Genomic DNA, 15,910 nt, shown 5'->3' on the forward strand with positions numbered 1-15,910 from the left:
GTGCCTCTAGGCCAAGAGCCAAGCTCACCGAGGAGCCTAAAATCGAGCTGAGGTCAAGAGAAGAGATCTTGGAATTGGGAAAAAGCCATGACAATGAAGTGAAGACGAGATAGAAGAATGGAGGCGCAATCATGACACATCGAAAGGTTGCTTGGTTATCCAGCAGACAGCTCAAAGATCATGCAGACCTCTTCAGGACGTACCATGCAGGTGACCGGATGTCCACGTTTGGATTCCTTTTTGGCGACGTGGTCATCGTCAAAACACCACCATTGACCATCAATCTTCATCCAAGATGTCCAATGGCCACCGGAGAAGCTAGATATTCGTCAGCCTACTTCAGGAAACAAGGGTAGGCTGGGCTCACTCTATGCCCCTGTGTTTGATGGTACCGATGGCCTCGTACTGAACGTCTTCTACCCCATCCTTCATCGTCACACCCTCCGAAAGTGGTAGACTGACGGTGTCCGGATTCCGCGTGAAGGTGGCCTCCATCTGGTTCTCACTTCCATGGACCACTACACGATTGAGGTTGACCAAGACGTAAGGGCTCAAATCTTTGAGCTGCATCCACTTCGAGGCTCTGCTTGTTTCACCACAGCCATTGCAGTGAACGTCGACACTGTCTGGATTAGAGTACGCATCCAGGCATTCTGTGATGCATACCCTGCTTTCGCGATCAGGCAAGTTTTTAGTGCTAGGCATACTTGTGGTGAAGGCAAACTTCTTCTCAACACAGGAGTCCCAAGCATGGCCACAGGACCGGCACTGGACCTTGCTCAAAGTTAGCGCAGCCGTTGAACAAAGCGAGAATATTTACTTACCTTTGTGATGGCCTCGAGGCCGAAGAGCTCTTGTACCAGAGAGGGGGCCTCGAAGTTTTCGGTTCGCCCGTCCACTTCTTCGATGTCGAGATGATCAAGGAGCTTCTCGAAGTACTCCATACACTCTTGTTGATCTTCTCCATCGTATCGCTCCCCTTTGTCGTTCGCCAAAAGGACTCCACATGCCTGCCTAAACACGTATGAAGACGGTGCCTCTGCCAATGGGTCCGGGTCCAGCATCTCGTTGAGCAGGACTCCGAGGTAAGCGCCCAAGCAACTAATCACACTGTTAGAGGGGCAGAGTGGCAATGGAACATTTTACTCACATCTTCGACTTGTTCCTCTCGAGGAGTACCCTCAGTTTCCCCTTCGCCTTTGACTTATATTTATTTTTATTGTCACCGCCCTGCCAGTTCGCTGCATTGAGAGCAACATACTCCGCTATTTCCGGGATTACTTGGTTGGCCAAACCCCGATAGTGGTCGGCCATCCTAGGAATGTTGGCGATTGCCTGCAACACGGAGTTGATGTAGCAGGCCATTGCTCCGTTATATATGCCCCGAGGTTCCGCTCCTCTAGCTCCTGAATCTTCTTTCTTGGCATTTGGGTTAGCATACCCAACAACAGAGGGTTTGGCATCCTTACGAGACTCAGTGTTCTTGTCCTTGTTCGATGAGGTTTTCTTGCCCTCCTTGGCAAGTGTCCGGTTCGCTGACGATGTGTGATCGGAAATACCAGCGGAAGGTGACTTCTTCCCCGAGTTCTGATGTGTTGTTTCGGTCTTTGAGTTATCGACCGAGTTCCCCGCCTTGCGTGCATGGCTCTGAAGCTTCTGAGTCTGGTTTTTTCGTACCTTGGCCACTGGAGTTGACTCTGGCTCGGCGATCTCCTTGACAGATGGCTCTGCCTTCCCCCGGGCATGTTCTTTGCCATGCGTTGCGCTTCCGTCACCTTCCCTAAGCTTCTTGTGCGTGTTGCCCTCCTCGAATGTTGTGTCCTTCTTCCTCTTCAATGACTTCTCAGTCCCCTCTGTGGAAGCATTATGGCCCTTGTGGCTCACTGGCGGGATCTGAGGGGAGACCTTGACGGACTGCTTCTCCAACCCGTTTTCTATAAGCTCCCCATCAGACTTGGGCAATGGAGCTGCTTTAGCGACCTGCTCTGCCGAGGGAGACTCATTATCGAACCCCGTCTGTATTCTCGTCCTAGAGATCCCCTTGCGACTTGCGGTTGTCTCTTTGGGACCAATGCCCCTTTGCGGTGTGGCTCCCGATGTGGGCAACTTCCCTAGTTCTTCGTTCCGGGACGTCTTGATGACAGCGGTGTTCTTCGCAACGGGACCTTTCCCATCCTTCTTGTGCGACTTTGGCGGTGTTGGTGATTTTGGTTTCTTCACCGCCGGTGTTGCCTTAGTGGGGGCAGTTTGCACAACACGTCGCGTCTGGACGGCAGTCGGTGGGACTACGGTTCTTACAATCTCTGTCGTATGAACAGCACGCTTTATAAAAGTTAGCCATAGATAACCCACGGTGCAGACAGTACTTACACCAGCACTTGCTTTGACTTTTGAGTCCTTGGGGTAAAGAGAGTCGAAGAAGTTCGCAGTTGAGGCTGCTTCGGCTGATGACGGTGCTTCTGGCATTGCCTGTCCAGCCTTTGAACTTTGTGCAAGCACGGGATTCGATGACAGGGGGGAATTTGATGACGGAAGGGCATTCAGTTTCTGCTTCTTAGTAGCGCTCTCGTTCAAGTTATTCTCAGCACCTCTCTTTCTTCCCAAAGTTGAATGGACATCTAGCTCCATTGCGTCATTTCTCCGAGCTTTCTGCTGCGTCACCGACTTGGTCTTTAGGATCGTGCTTGGGCGTGATTCTGGTGCCTGTCTGGCGGTACCCTGGTAACGTTGCCCAGGAGCCCGAGGTACCCAAGTACTAGTGTTTGCCTTCTTAGGCGCCGGAGCGTCGTCGTGGCCATTGGCTTTACGCTTCGATGAAGAACCGTCTATAGGGTCATTGTAGACAGCCATCTACCAGATGTTATTCGACGAGACAGTTAGACTTAATCGGTGAAAGAAATGATTACCTTGCTCTGATTGGTTTTTTTATTTATACTCTCCGTCGTGTGGCCCTTCGCGAATTTGACGGAGGGTGGGACAGCCGGAGTGTTTGGGACGTCCAGAGCCGGCGAGGTGGTGTTGATCTTGTGACCGTTAGCATATTTCAGGTAGTGGTTATTTGGTTCAACTACATACTTCAAGACTAACACTTCCAGGATTCTCCGCTCGGATCCGCCTCGCCTCCGCGGATGCGTGGGCCAATGCAAGTTGTTTTGCAACTCTGGCTTTCGTTTCCGCCATTCTTCGGTACTCGCTTCGGCTATACATGTTGAGCGGTGCTGGATCAAATAAGTCACGTTCAGGTGTTGAAAGAAGATATGTGTAATGAGAGAGTCTGCGAAGTTAGTCTGGCAAGGCTGGATGGCGGTAGACAGAGTAAGTCTTGTGACGAACTTGTGACAGGATAGGGAAAAGGAAGACGGTTGTGGGTTGTTGTCGACGATGACTTAATGTAAGTCTGTCGATGTTGTGTAGATGTCGTGAGGAAGAGGAAGACTTGGTGAGGAAGTGTCGAGTGGAGTAGAAGTTGACGGAAGTATCGAGAGCTAGGAGCAGTACACGTTCCCGGTGTGTTGTGCAAAGGCAGGTAGGTGCAGTGCTCTTCGTGTGAGAGAGAGAATGCTGACAATACTTTGCAGTGACGTGGGAAGGTTGAAGGCAGATGGTGGACGATGATTGGTTGAGAAGATGAGTGATGTAAGTAATAAGGAACTCGAAGACGCTGCGGCACTTCGGCTGTGTCTACGAAATTGAGGAGGTTGGAAATTCCCTTAGCGCCCGCATTTGTGGTGTTGAGTCTACGGCTGTGTTGACAGAAAGTTCGCTGTCGTCATGATAGCGATCCGTTGTGCCGCATTCACTGGTCCCCATGCTTCTTGTTTGTCTGGCTGCTTGAGCTCTTTGTTGGTCAACGTTTGATTTGTGCTCAAAATGCTCTTATCATAAAGAGCTATTATGACTTTTTCCAAGGACCGCCACGGTGCGTAGAGTCCTTGATACTCTAGTAGATCACCACATCCGTCATATCATCAACGTCAGCATCTACAATGGCTAGAATACGCCGTTCGAACCACAGCATCGAGCACCAAAGCACCAAGGGCCATAGCACTGAAAGCGAAACAATCAAAACCCTACGGCTCCAGCTACGCGAAGCCCGCAAGAGTGATCTCGCCGACTTCCACGAAATGCTCAGCAGCGGCGACGTAATGCGATACTGGGCTTGGCCCACCCATACCTCCATCGACGAGACAAAATCGTACCTCAACGACATGATCGCATCGACTACAAACGGAGATATGGAATTTGCCATCGTGCTCCCTGCTCCTATGCCTGTCGACCGTTTTTCCACCGCTGTCAGTAAAGACAAAGTCATAGGCACAGCAGGAATCTGGGACGAAGCAACAGGTGAAATTGAACTCATGCTCCACCGCGATTCTTGGGGCCAGGGTTACATGAGCGAAGTATTGACGACGCTCATACCTAGATTCTGGCAAAAGGGGTTGCAAAAAGTCATTGCGGATGTGGATCCGAGAAACAAGGGTAGTATTAAATTGCTGAATAGGTTTGGCTTCGTGGAAACGCGTAGGGAGAAGAATACTTTCGAGACTGATATTGGGTGGTGCGATAGTGTTTTTCTGGAGTTGTGGAGACCCGAGAGAGGTGTTTGAAAGCTCCTCGAGACAGATGGTGAGAATGTTGCGGTTGACGAGAAAGGCCTCAGGAGAAACATCGCCTGGACATCGGCTAGCTCGGAGCAAGGCTTTCATGCGAGAGTTGACCGTTGACCACATGACATACCATTAGACTTTACGAGCAGACAACGAAGATCCTTGAGAAGGGTCAAGAGGTAGAATCATACCCCAAGCAATTAATCCTTACCGAATCATACCCCAAATTTTGGTGTAGGGGTATGATTCAGTAATTAGGGGTATGATTCGGTAAGGATTCATAGTTTCGGGGTATGATTCGGTAATTAGCCCAATCTGGGACGAAGCAACAGGTGAAATTGAACTCATGCTCCACCGCGATTATTGGGGTCAGGGCTACATGAGCGAAGTATTGACGACGCTCATACCTAGATTCTGGCAAAAGGGGTTGCAAAAAGTCATTGCGGATGTGGATCCGAGAAACAACGGGTAGTATAAAATTGCTGAATAGGTTTGGCTTCGTGGAAACGCGTAGGGAGAAGAATACTTTCGAGACTGATATTGGGTGGTGCGATAGTGTTTTTCTGGAGTTGTGGAGACCGAGGAGGGTTTGAAAGCTCCTCGAGACAGATGGTGAGAATGTTGCGGTTGACGAGAAAGGCTCAGGAGAAACATCGCCTGGACATCGGCTAGCTCGGAGCAAGGCTTTCATGCGAGAGTTGACCGTTGACCACATGACATACCAATAGACTTTACGAGCAGACAACGAAGATCCTTGAGAAGGGTCAAGAGGTAGAATAGATTTGCTTTCCTTTCAACATCCGCTCCCCCAATTTCTCGGTGATGTTTAGATGTGGCGGCTATGATTAAGACGCTACACGCGCTAATTGAGGTGATCAAAGTCTGAAGGCCTTTCCTTGTCACTTCCTTTCATATTCTCTAAATACACATACCCCTCCTTGAACATAGATGAATGAGCCCGAGTCAATGCCAACGAACATCCTCAGAGCCGATCTTCATCTATCAGTAGCCGAGCGGATAGTATCATGATGGCAACATTTTCCAGTCTTCCAAACGAGCTTCTTGTTGAGATATGGCGCCATGTACTGCGGCCAAAAGACATCAAGAGCTTTGACTCTGACGTGAAAGCAAATCCATGTTCTGTCCAGCCCATTCCTGCTGGAGCATCGCGAGCAGAAGCGCCAGTTCTCAACTTTTGATAACGGGGGTCGAGAGTCGAACATATCCGCAGCAGGCTTGCTCAAAGGTATCACGACAAGTCCTCGGGTTGCGCTCTACGTGGAGGACTTTGCCATCACTAGCTGGCGTGACCGTTGGGAGAATGAAGAAAAGGCAGTCAACACGCCCATGGCATTCGATCCACAAGCTGAGGAGGAGGGGCGTCGCTACCGCCACACACCTTACGCGGAAGAAGACTTGAAACTTTTGGAACGAGCGGCGAAGAGGGTTGAGCCCGTTGTCGGCGACGTCGAGTCTCTTGTCGAGGGAATCAAAAGGTGGAAGTGAAGATCCTATCATTGCGCTGTACGTGATGAATTCTAGATTCCCCGTTCTGCTGTCGTACGAGTCGCCAGACCTGTCTAAAGAGTCCTCCGCTCCTGAGACATGTCTCCGGCTCAGTCATCCCTCCCGAAAGGGTACGCTGAATCCGAAATCCGCCTGACTCCTGCTCCCTCACCAACCTCAACTCCCTTACGCTTGAGAATAGATTGCATGAAATGAAAAGCCTTCCCAACCATCACTTCCCAACTCCCCATCGCAGTACAAAGACCCCCCCAACCCCAACCCTCCCAACAATCTCAGAATCCACTCAAACTCCCCCTTTAGCAGCAGTAGGAAGGCGCCACATCCAGCCCAACGCCGGGTACAGTAGACGACCTTAGCAGAGGCGTAGGTGCGCAGCGTTCGTAGGCACACGGACGCACGCGACAGTTCGACGAAAGCGACGGTGGGGAGGAGGGGTGCCGGAACCGAGGACTATGTCTGGTCCTTGCCGGTCTCCGTAATAAAAAACCATTTCCGACATTCGGGAGGACTCACTCGGTCGGTCGGTCGGTGGGTTTGGTTTGGGCTGGATGTAGATACGGTAGGCAAGTGCGACGGTTGAGTAAGGCGAATGAGTGGAACGCTGACGGGGCGAGGCGAGGATCGTAAATGTGGGACTTGTTGATCGGTGGTGATGGACGCGATGCGGAGGAGATGGTTGGGTTCGGCAAGGCTCGGTACCGTATTTGTGGTTTTCGGGCTTGGATAGGGAGGCTTACGCGTTGTCGACGGATTGGGCCCTGGCTGGGGCTTTGCGGCAGGTAAGGTGGGCTAAGCGAAATGCTTTCTTTGCGTGGGTCCCTGATCGCGGGGTGAGATGAGAGCGAAAGGGTCTGACGATATTGCAGAAGGGTTGATCTTTGGATGGGGTTGATACTCGTACTAGTACACGGGACAAGGTGCATGTTGAGAAAAAGAAAAGACCGTCTGGAAGTATAATATGAAGTTTCATTAATAAATACCATATACACATCTCATCCGTGCTCATGGCATCAAGCCACTTTGAATATCCCAACAATTATACGCCTCATATTACCATGCCCGATATCGTAAAGAACGCCGGACCGGTCGATGCCGGACATCCGAAACCCCTTGCAGCAGAACGGTGGGCCGACGGATATCATGTATACAAAGCAAGTCAAACCGAATGGCAGTGGCAGATGGTAAATATCCAGAACGCCGTCGCTGTGCAGCAAGTAACGCCGACTCCATGCTCGAAGTACTTCAATCCCAAGCGAGTATTTCACGTGGCTAGTGCGCTTCGTGTTGCATATGCAGGAACGGAATCCCACAGGAACGTCCTGCGCGGTCAGATCCATGGACTGGCGTAATCTCCATGTTCAATATCGAGCTGAAAGCTGGAGAGGTTGCCGTAGATTCAGTGATCTTCTCTTGGTGGTCGATCTCGTCCAGTATCGTCCCCGCCATTCTCTCCTCTCGCCTCTCTCCAGGCCTGAGCTCCACTCCTCCTTGCTGCCTGCTCGGGAACCTTGATCTCTTCGCCGCCTCCATTTCGACCCGTTGGTAACATCTTGCCGATTTCCGCGGCAAGTGCTTGTACGACAAATCCCCGCAGCTCCCTCTCTTCTCTTTCGTCTTCAATGAGGAGTCGCTTCCGCTCGTCTTTAAGCATGGTCTCCCGTCGCATCCGTTTGATTTCGTTGGTGATGAACATGAGGACTTCCTCGGGACATCTATTGCGCTCTACTCCGTGACTTGCGGCGTTGCGCACGTAGCGACGAGTCACGTCTGTAGCCCCGTCGATGGAGAAGGCAATGCAGTAAGACATCTTCTTGCCCCAGCCTGATGACCGCAATCAGCCTTGGCTCGACCAATTGCACAACGGAAGACGACTCACCTTCTGAGTACAGCCGAGGGTTATCCCAAGCTTCCTCGCAAGCATCGACATGGATCCATCGCCTCTGCTGCTCCGAGTACACCTCTGTCCATACATGGTCTTCAGCATTCCACACCCACCTCACTCGACCTCCGACAGCACGGCAGAGCATGCTGAAGCAGTTGGCCCATTCCCCGCACCGCCCTCTTCTTGATTGCAGCAGCGCCCACACATCACCATATCGAGGAAACCTTTCCAGCGCATTGCAGTCGGTACTCGAACAGCGATATGACTCCACCTTGGCGGCGCCCCGGGCAGCTTCGTCAGGCGTGGGAGGGGCGAACCCATTCGCAAGTGTAGGTGATCCGCAGACGGTACATGGAGGGTTGTTGACGAATTGGAAGAAGCTGCGCTTGAACCATCTGAAATGAACAGGTCAGATCGTGCACTGGTAGAGGGTATGGAGTGACCTTACTTTAAAAGAGCTCGGATAACGCAGTCTTGGTACCCCCATTGCGGCTTTGCGTTAGGACCAGTGCTGGCTGCTTCAGCTTGCAGCAATTGACTCTCGTCTTCTGCTTCGCTATAGATTCGATCTAAGGGTATGACCGCCAATGCCTCGTCCAGCAGGCCTGGGTTTTCGTACTTAGTAGGGTTGACTGAAAGTGTGATGAGTAGGTTGCGGAACTTCAGTGAAGCTGGGTCCTGGGGTGGCGAGGCCATCTTGGGGAGATTTCGTAATGATGGATACGATGGTGGAATATGCGGGCTATCTGAGGGACGTCGGGGCGCATGCTGTGAGGGCGGTCGTGATGATGTAGAGGCTTGTCTTCCAGGTCCTGGTGAGCCAGCCCGTGATCGCGATTGTGCAGTGAGAGTATTCAACCGCTGTGTCCTCAGAAGTTGTTCGAATTGGTGGGTTAGATCTTTCGCATTGAAGGCTCTTTGTGGTTGAGGTTGAGGTTGAGCTTGCGGTTGCGATTGTGGTTGGGATCTTTGCGATCTTCGTGGAGGAGGTGGGGGTGGTGGAAGCCTGCGTGGAGGGCCATTCGAGTCACCCATGATGCTTCGAGCTCGGTGACTCGGTGATATTGTTCCCCTTCCTCAAGTATGCGTATGGGGGAAGAAGGTTGAGGTTGTTTTGGAGAAGAATTGGATGTGTAATGAGGGCTTGTTTGAGAGCCTTGCCTGCCGCAGTCGAGCTGCACTGCCGGCCGATCTCGCCACAAAGTTTGCGACGCTTCTCTCCCTCCCTCTCTCTCTCTCTCTTCCCTTCAATTAAGCACGAGGTCGCTGGGTAGACGAGTTGATGGACGAAGTGAAAAGGTGGTCAGTAAGATGTATGGATGAGAGGAGAAGGTCGCCTCTGAGAGGAGGACGACGACTCTTGACAGAGTGAGTAAGGTAAGTCTTTCCTTTGAAATTTGACCCTTGCCGTCACGGGGAAGAGAGGACGCGTGGATCCTGACTTGCGTAAGCTTCTATCTACCCAATCAAATCTTCGGATTTGACGATGAGTAAGCTGAGGCTCTTGGCATCAGGCGCCAAGGCGCTTTATTGCTTTTACTCTAAAAAGTACCTTGTAAGTTTCCAACTACTCTATCTCTGAGCTTGAATTCACAGTAGTTTCTACAGTTCTTGTTGTGGAATCTGCATGCTCGTCGGCGTGGCTTTGCTGTCCGGCAGCTTTTTAGCCAATAAATGTCAATGTCCCTTCTTCAAACAAAGTCACAATTCCAACTTTCTCGCTGCCCTGTTGTTGTCCTGGAATCTGGATTCCAATCCGCCGCCCAGAGTCTGGATCCGGCACAGAGTAGGAAAAGGCCAACGGTCCAGATGCCATGATAGCTTCTTTTTTCATGTTCCTCGGCGTCGCGACTCTCGTCTGAATCAGAGGGTCTGCGCAAGTCGGAGAGGCGACAACTAGAGTACGCAATTGAGGAACCTCGCATGTACGGGCTTATATAGGTCTAGCGTAGAAGACAAGCATACGCGTTCCCAACATTGGACGCTTCTTGTCATCTCCATCGCATCCAAGGACAGTACCTTACCAAGTGACTAGTTGACGCTGGGCTTTACCGCTTTTAGTACCCTCGTACCAATCGAGTTGAAGCACTATGGCACCGAGGATGCCCAGCTACCTTTACCTTTACAAGACAAGTAGGTTTGACTATGTTTTTGATCTGCTCAGCGTGAAAGTCTCTATCGCATATGAGTTCTTGGGACATTGAAGATCGCAGAAGCAGGACATAAGGCATTCGATCAAATGCATCGCCTGTGTTACCTGCTCGTGAACCTTTTGATTACGAATGATAGCAGAAAGTTGCGTGATATTTGTCGACGCTAGATGATTAGGTACTCGTAACATGAGACAGCGTGACCTCCGACTTGCTTGCATACATTGTCGTGATCTTGACATCAAACAACGAGCCCAATCTGTTCTTGATGGGAAAAAGTCAGAGAAAAGATGACAACGAGTTTGAGAAGGTGCGGCTCAAGAAGGCTGTGATTGGCTATGGCTGCGTCGTTGCTTATTGAGCCGAGGGTAGAGTCACCGTCATTGTTGTCATGAGCTAAGGCACAGAATTGCACTTCCGCACCATGAATCCACCAACATCCCGCCTACTACCCTGCATCTTAAATCCTTCTAATCCAGACCACCCTCCAACACCTACCAAGTCCGTACGCGTGTCCACTCAATGTCCTGTACCTCTGATGACCTGGTCCAGCAGTTGTTACCCAGTATCTCTTAGTCCTCGCTCCAGGGAAGCTCGCCACCGCCGCCGCCTAGAGATCTGTCGAGGTTCGACCACGCATTGTATGATCATGTTGGATGGCAACTAGCTCATTGAGTGTCCTTGATGTTTCATCGCCGCGGACTGTGATCCCCATGTGTTCCAGCTCAATATAGGGGATCCCGAGGCATATACCCACAATGAGAGCTGTCTGGAAATCAAGATCAGAGAAGATGGTCCTAGAAATGCCTCGTGGCTGTACCAAGATGTTGCCAGGTGAGAATAGGCTCGACAGATGAAGTAAGGGTGAATGAGGTCAATAGGGCGGGGAAGGAGGGAAAGGAGTGGGAAGAGGCTTGCATTGCGGCAGGTCGAAGGTGGAAATAAAAGTTGATGATGACCAACGGATTAAAGCGTTGGATCGACAAGAACAACACAATGCAGGATCGATCGTAAAGTGGGTCACTCCGATATCAGTAGCCACCGAGACATGAGCCGATGGCAAGCACATCATTCGTACTCGAGCATCAGTTAATAGCTTTTTGGAAGAATTCGTCGCTATGGATCCCACTCCTGATTCCCCAAGTACGGCGGTGGTACGTCCCAGTCGAACAACGGCCTCTCTACTAATGCAACTTCTAGGCCTGACGGTGAGTCGTCATCTTCTTCGCCCACAGCTGCTTCGTCACCTGTCTCGCTCCCTAATGGCACTATGCCGAGAATGGGTCGGTATTTATATGTGTGCCAGTAAGCAAGGCGTTTGCCATCCCTCATCTTCGCAATGCGGGTGTCATCGTTCTCGGAGGTATCTGCATCGGTGGAGTTGTCGACATGGCCATTGAGCATGTACCTGTCTGCGTTAATACTGCCTCTTCGAAGCTTGACTAGGGCCTGGTCAGATTCGTTCGCTAAAACGTAGTCGCCCTCCTCATCAGAAGGGAGATCTTGCTCTGCCTCTAGACTTATCCATTGACCTGCCGCCGCATCTGTTCCGTTGATTTTGCGCATCTTACGGCCAATGCTTATTCCAAGCTTGGCGTTGGGGATCTTGCTGCCTGCGCCAGTGTCGATCCGGGGACGACTTGCTCTTCTATCCTCATCGTTGTCCCCGCGCTTTCTCTTGAGGCTAATCTCCTTGCTGATTCCATTTGTGACATTTACGTCTTTTTGCTCGGAGTCCACAGGGGGCAAGTCTCTTGATAGGTCAAACATCCACAGCCACGAAACACCATAGACCCATATCCTCTCATTGTGACCTCTCACATCCCACACAGCGCTCTTTGCTCTATCTCTGAGGTCTTGAAATTCTTGGGGTAGGCGTGATGTCGGATTCCTTCGGGACCAGTCTGATATCCTGCCTGACAGAACGTTGAATTCGTAGATTTGGTTTTCGGCCGTAAGTATGAATAGTCTATCCTCGCCATTCGGTATATCGTGAGAGTGTGGGTGTGGATTATGGCGGGTTGGGTGTACGCCTATATTGCCGTTCGTTAGAGTCCCAGTGGCTTGCGTGGTCGACGGTCGAAAGGAAAGGACGAGAGGAGCGGCGGGCAGCTTTGCTAGCAGTGAGGCGGCTGGATTTCGAATCCAATGTTCACCGAAAATAATAATACGACTGTCTTCTTCTCCGCTGTCTTCCTCATCAGATGAGTCAAACTTGTCTGCGGCGTCTGCGGGATTCGGTTTCTCGTCATTTCCTTGTGTAAGATCCTCGTGGCCTTCGATTACCCAGGTATCGAGGAATCCTGAGATGTCTGAGACTGCCAGGATTCGACTGTCAGCAGAAAAGGTAAGGCGGTTTATCGATCTGTTATAGCTGCCTAGACTTGCGTCATTGGCCTTGGTGGTCGATGTATCGCGACGTAGCCGCTTCAGCTCAACTGATGTTTGCAAGAAAACCGGGGACACTTTGTCATCATTGATTTTCGATCTCCTGTAAAGCTGAATACTGTTGTCGGCTCCGATTGTTGCTAGCCATCTTGTGTCCGGCGAAAATTGTATCATCTTGGCTTGTCGCTTACTCAAGTCCGCGAAGGTCTGAGTTTGCTCAAGCTTCTGGACTTTGAGCATACCAGATCTGAGACGCAAATGGAAGACTCTAAGTTCTGCCATGGTCGCGACTGCAAAATTCTTCCCATCTGATGATATATCTGCTGATGTAATCGACTCATCGCCCTGCGCTGGATATTAATATTCACACCTGAGGAGGGTTGGGTTGGAAATCTGACCTGAAGAGCGATTTTGGCAACGAGTCTTCTTCCTTGCGGCCCACGAACGTCTGGAGATGATCCCTCGTCCGTCTGCTTCTTCGAACATTTCGAAATTGTCCAGATTCTAACCTCTCGATCCCACCAACTTACCAACAAACGCTTTTTAGATGCACTTCGGACGTTGGGTTCTTGTGGGAGACTGGCAAGAGTGCGATGGTGTTCTCGCCCGAATTCTTGGATTGGTACGATGATAGGCATTGTGTCGAGTCCTGTGACTTAGTCAGAATTGGTACTGCATGCGAATGGAGAAGTATAGCGTACCTCCTGACACTAGGATGCTCAGACCCTTGGTTTCGAACGTAGCCATGGCTTTGACATCATTCTGATGCATCCGTTGATGTGTAATCTTAGCCCATCGATGACCCTCTCCTGGGCGCCCACTGCTCGTCCTTCTATACAGTGTGGTCCTTCGGTCCATACCACCACTGAAGACCGATTGACCATCTGCGCTCACCGCAACATCCAAGATGTCTGCGTCGTGGCTTTTGATGCGCTGCAGTAATGCATGATTTTTGCCATCCCAGAAGCATAGCGTTCCTGTGGAGTCACCAGAGACGATCGTGCCATCAAGTAGACATTTCACGGACCACACCAAAGTCTCTTTGGGGCCACCCTTCGGTCCAGGCCCTAGCGTCATGTTTCGCACCTGCTGACCATTGCGCATATTGTATATTCGTATGGTACTATCTGCGTGACCTGCAATGATGGTATGGCGGGTTTGAAAAGTCAGGCTCAAGACTCGAGATCTCTTCTTTGGTGGTCTTGCGAGAATTCTTTTAAATCGTAGATCATCGTCCGTTGTATCGAGCAAAATAATAGCACCGTCCGCACACCCAACAGCTAAGTCTTGTATCTGTGATTCATCCTCTTTTTCTGGTCTTCCACCGCTTTTCCAGGGGTTTTGAGCAGGTGGTCTTTGGGCTGCGCTGCCATACACCAGATCTCTCCATAATTGCCTGCCGAGTGTCGTGCGGGCCTCCCTGTCCCAAGCTCCCACTCAGTCACTGCTGTCGAATATCCAATGCTGAAAAGTCTCAGCTTTCCGGCAATAATCTTGCCGCTCTTGTCCACATCTTCCGGGCCTTGCGTCCACACTAGCCCTTCGATGCTTCGATCTTTTGCCCCTCGAAATATGCTTTCCTGATACCACGAGCCTCTAAGTGGATTCCAGATCTCGATGTCGCCGTTGGCTCGGCCAATCGCAACTCGTAGGCTTTGGGGTCCTTTGCCCGGATGTGTTGGGGAGGAAGGATGAGAAAATGCAAGGGCGTTTATGGCAGAAGGAGGGTAGGGCACAAAGCGGCAGCGATGAATATCCATAATTGATAACTGTCAAACATCAACTCTGCCACCTCAAAGTGGGGGGATGGTTTCCATAAAGTCTAGCAAGCAGTCAAATGTCTACTTTAGAGAGTTTGGTTCTAAATGTCGTGATGTGGAGCAGAAAACTTCCAGATCGCCAGGCAACTTTAATCGGAGGGAAATTTGTCCCGGAGACTTCTCGCTAAAAAGTTGTTCCGTGGGAATAACGTTCCCAAATCCCTACGGCAATGTATACATATATAAGAGGCACTGTTTTACGGATATCTTTACAGGAGGATCAGTCCTATGCCCTTGGTGTCGGAAATTGTGTTTGCCGAGTTCATCCTTTCAAGGCATAACATCATGCACAGAATAAGGGGCACATTGGCAATCCGTAGTAATAAACGAATATCAAGTGACTAATGAGTAGCATAGGCTCTGAAACAGCCATACTACGTCGTAGCCATAGAGCATATCCTTTTGGAAGTCTTGTGCAGTAGCAAACGCATGTCACGGTAATAGACGGTGACGGACGGAGACACAGCATTTGTCGGGAAAATGTTATGGTGGTAGAAAAGCAGGGTGAAACTCTAACCTTCTCGATCTTTCATGCTAAGTATGTACACCAAGACACATCAATGAGTATCGAGCCTTTTTGTAAGGGCGACGAGAAAAACACTTATCAAGGTTCCAACAGCTGCTTTCGGGTCGAGTCATCAACACAAGCCAATTTGGGACTTGCTTCTTCTCGTTATATTTTTCAAGGTGGTCATGCTTTCTTGAGAATTGTATCCGTAAGGACTGAACAGAATTTACCTACCTTCCTCCTCATGGAGAAGCCTTTTTAATTGTGAGAGTCCACCAGGGGTGTCCACGACAAGCTCCTTCCGTGACAGGAAGGGTATTGACATCAGGCGTGCAAAGGTTGAGAGCCTTGAGATCTGGTAGAGGCTACGAATGAATTCAAAGTAGGTATGAGCTTTGATGCAAGGGTGTTTTTGCACTCCTGGATGCATGTTGCGCAGTAGTGCAGCGCATGCCATCTCGATCAATTGCATGCGCACTAGAGTATGCAGCACCCGATTCGCGCGTGAGATGCCAAGACTGAGGCAAGAAGGCGGGGCTCAGAAAGTTTCAGAGAGTTGGACTCCGAGACCGTTGCTTTTCATGCTCATGGGGTCACCTTTCTGTGCTGCATCCCACAGGTCTTGACTCAAACAATGCTTGTAACTGCTGCCAAGCATGTTATAACTGACGTACTTATATATCCCAGAATCCTTCAATTGGAGCGAAAAACATAGGTTATAAATGGTTTTAGGATTTGTGAGATAGGGGTAGTGCTTAAGTTTATTGGAGCGAAAAACATACCTACGGGGGCCAGGTTAGCACGCATGTCGGATGAAGTGATACGAGTTCCTTATTCAGGCCTCCCACTCACACCTTTAAGAGACATCCCGATGGATCCGAAGGGATGGTCATGGCTGGGATGTGCCCTGCTATTTGTAAAAAAGGATTTGGGGGCTTGCTTTAGTGCTCGGTTCTCGTCCCCGCAGATGCGCGTCTTTGCACGCGTCTAATGAGAGAAATTTCCACACGCGTAAATTGGAAATCTCG

At 50.5% G+C, this 15,910-nt stretch overlaps 6 protein-coding genes across 6 annotated transcripts; 2 read left to right on the forward strand and 4 right to left on the reverse strand.

The window, feature by feature from the left end:
- Positions 1–155: 155 nt before the first annotated feature.
- Positions 156–3,207, reverse strand: HO173_006997 (uncharacterized protein; the record flags this gene model as incomplete). The annotated part of the gene is made up of 6 exons (XM_037308902.1): positions 156–318; positions 368–774; positions 825–1,101; positions 1,151–2,850; positions 2,907–3,023; positions 3,076–3,207. The coding sequence occupies 6 exons, from the start codon at positions 3,205–3,207 to the stop codon at positions 156–158; spliced, it is 2,796 nt and encodes a 931-aa protein (XP_037164166.1).
- Positions 3,208–3,986: 779 nt separating this feature from the next.
- Positions 3,987–4,607, forward strand: HO173_006998 (uncharacterized protein; the record flags this gene model as incomplete). The annotated part of the gene is made up of 1 exon (XM_037308903.1): positions 3,987–4,607. The coding sequence occupies one exon, from the start codon at positions 3,987–3,989 to the stop codon at positions 4,605–4,607; it is 621 nt and encodes a 206-aa protein (XP_037164167.1).
- Positions 4,608–5,632: 1,025 nt separating this feature from the next.
- HO173_006999 (uncharacterized protein) lies at positions 5,633–6,480 on the forward strand (the record flags this gene model as incomplete). Its single annotated transcript, XM_037308904.1, has 3 exons — positions 5,633–5,689; positions 5,736–6,109; positions 6,435–6,480. 3 exons carry the CDS (start codon positions 5,633–5,635, stop codon positions 6,478–6,480), a joined length of 477 nt encoding a protein of 158 aa, XP_037164168.1.
- A 1,050-nt stretch (positions 6,481–7,530) lies between these two features.
- Positions 7,531–9,051, reverse strand: HO173_007000 (uncharacterized protein; the record flags this gene model as incomplete). Its single annotated transcript, XM_037308905.1, has 3 exons — positions 7,531–7,955; positions 8,011–8,411; positions 8,465–9,051. 3 exons carry the CDS (start codon positions 9,049–9,051, stop codon positions 7,531–7,533), a joined length of 1,413 nt encoding a protein of 470 aa, XP_037164169.1.
- A 2,231-nt stretch (positions 9,052–11,282) lies between these two features.
- Positions 11,283–13,658, reverse strand: HO173_007001 (uncharacterized protein; the record flags this gene model as incomplete). Its single annotated transcript, XM_037308906.1, has 3 exons — positions 11,283–12,899; positions 12,953–13,203; positions 13,256–13,658. 3 exons carry the CDS (start codon positions 13,656–13,658, stop codon positions 11,283–11,285), a joined length of 2,271 nt encoding a protein of 756 aa, XP_037164170.1.
- Positions 13,659–13,834: 176 nt separating this feature from the next.
- HO173_007002 (uncharacterized protein) lies at positions 13,835–14,314 on the reverse strand (the record flags this gene model as incomplete). The annotated part of the gene is made up of 1 exon (XM_037308907.1): positions 13,835–14,314. The coding sequence occupies one exon, from the start codon at positions 14,312–14,314 to the stop codon at positions 13,835–13,837; it is 480 nt and encodes a 159-aa protein (XP_037164171.1).
- Positions 14,315–15,910: the final 1,596 nt, after the last annotated feature.

Source organism: Letharia columbiana (genome assembly GCF_014066305.1).
Source record: "Letharia columbiana isolate WasteWater2 chromosome Unknown Sc0000022_s0, whole genome shotgun sequence".
Lineage (NCBI taxonomy): Eukaryota > Fungi > Ascomycota > Lecanoromycetes > Lecanorales > Parmeliaceae > Letharia > Letharia columbiana.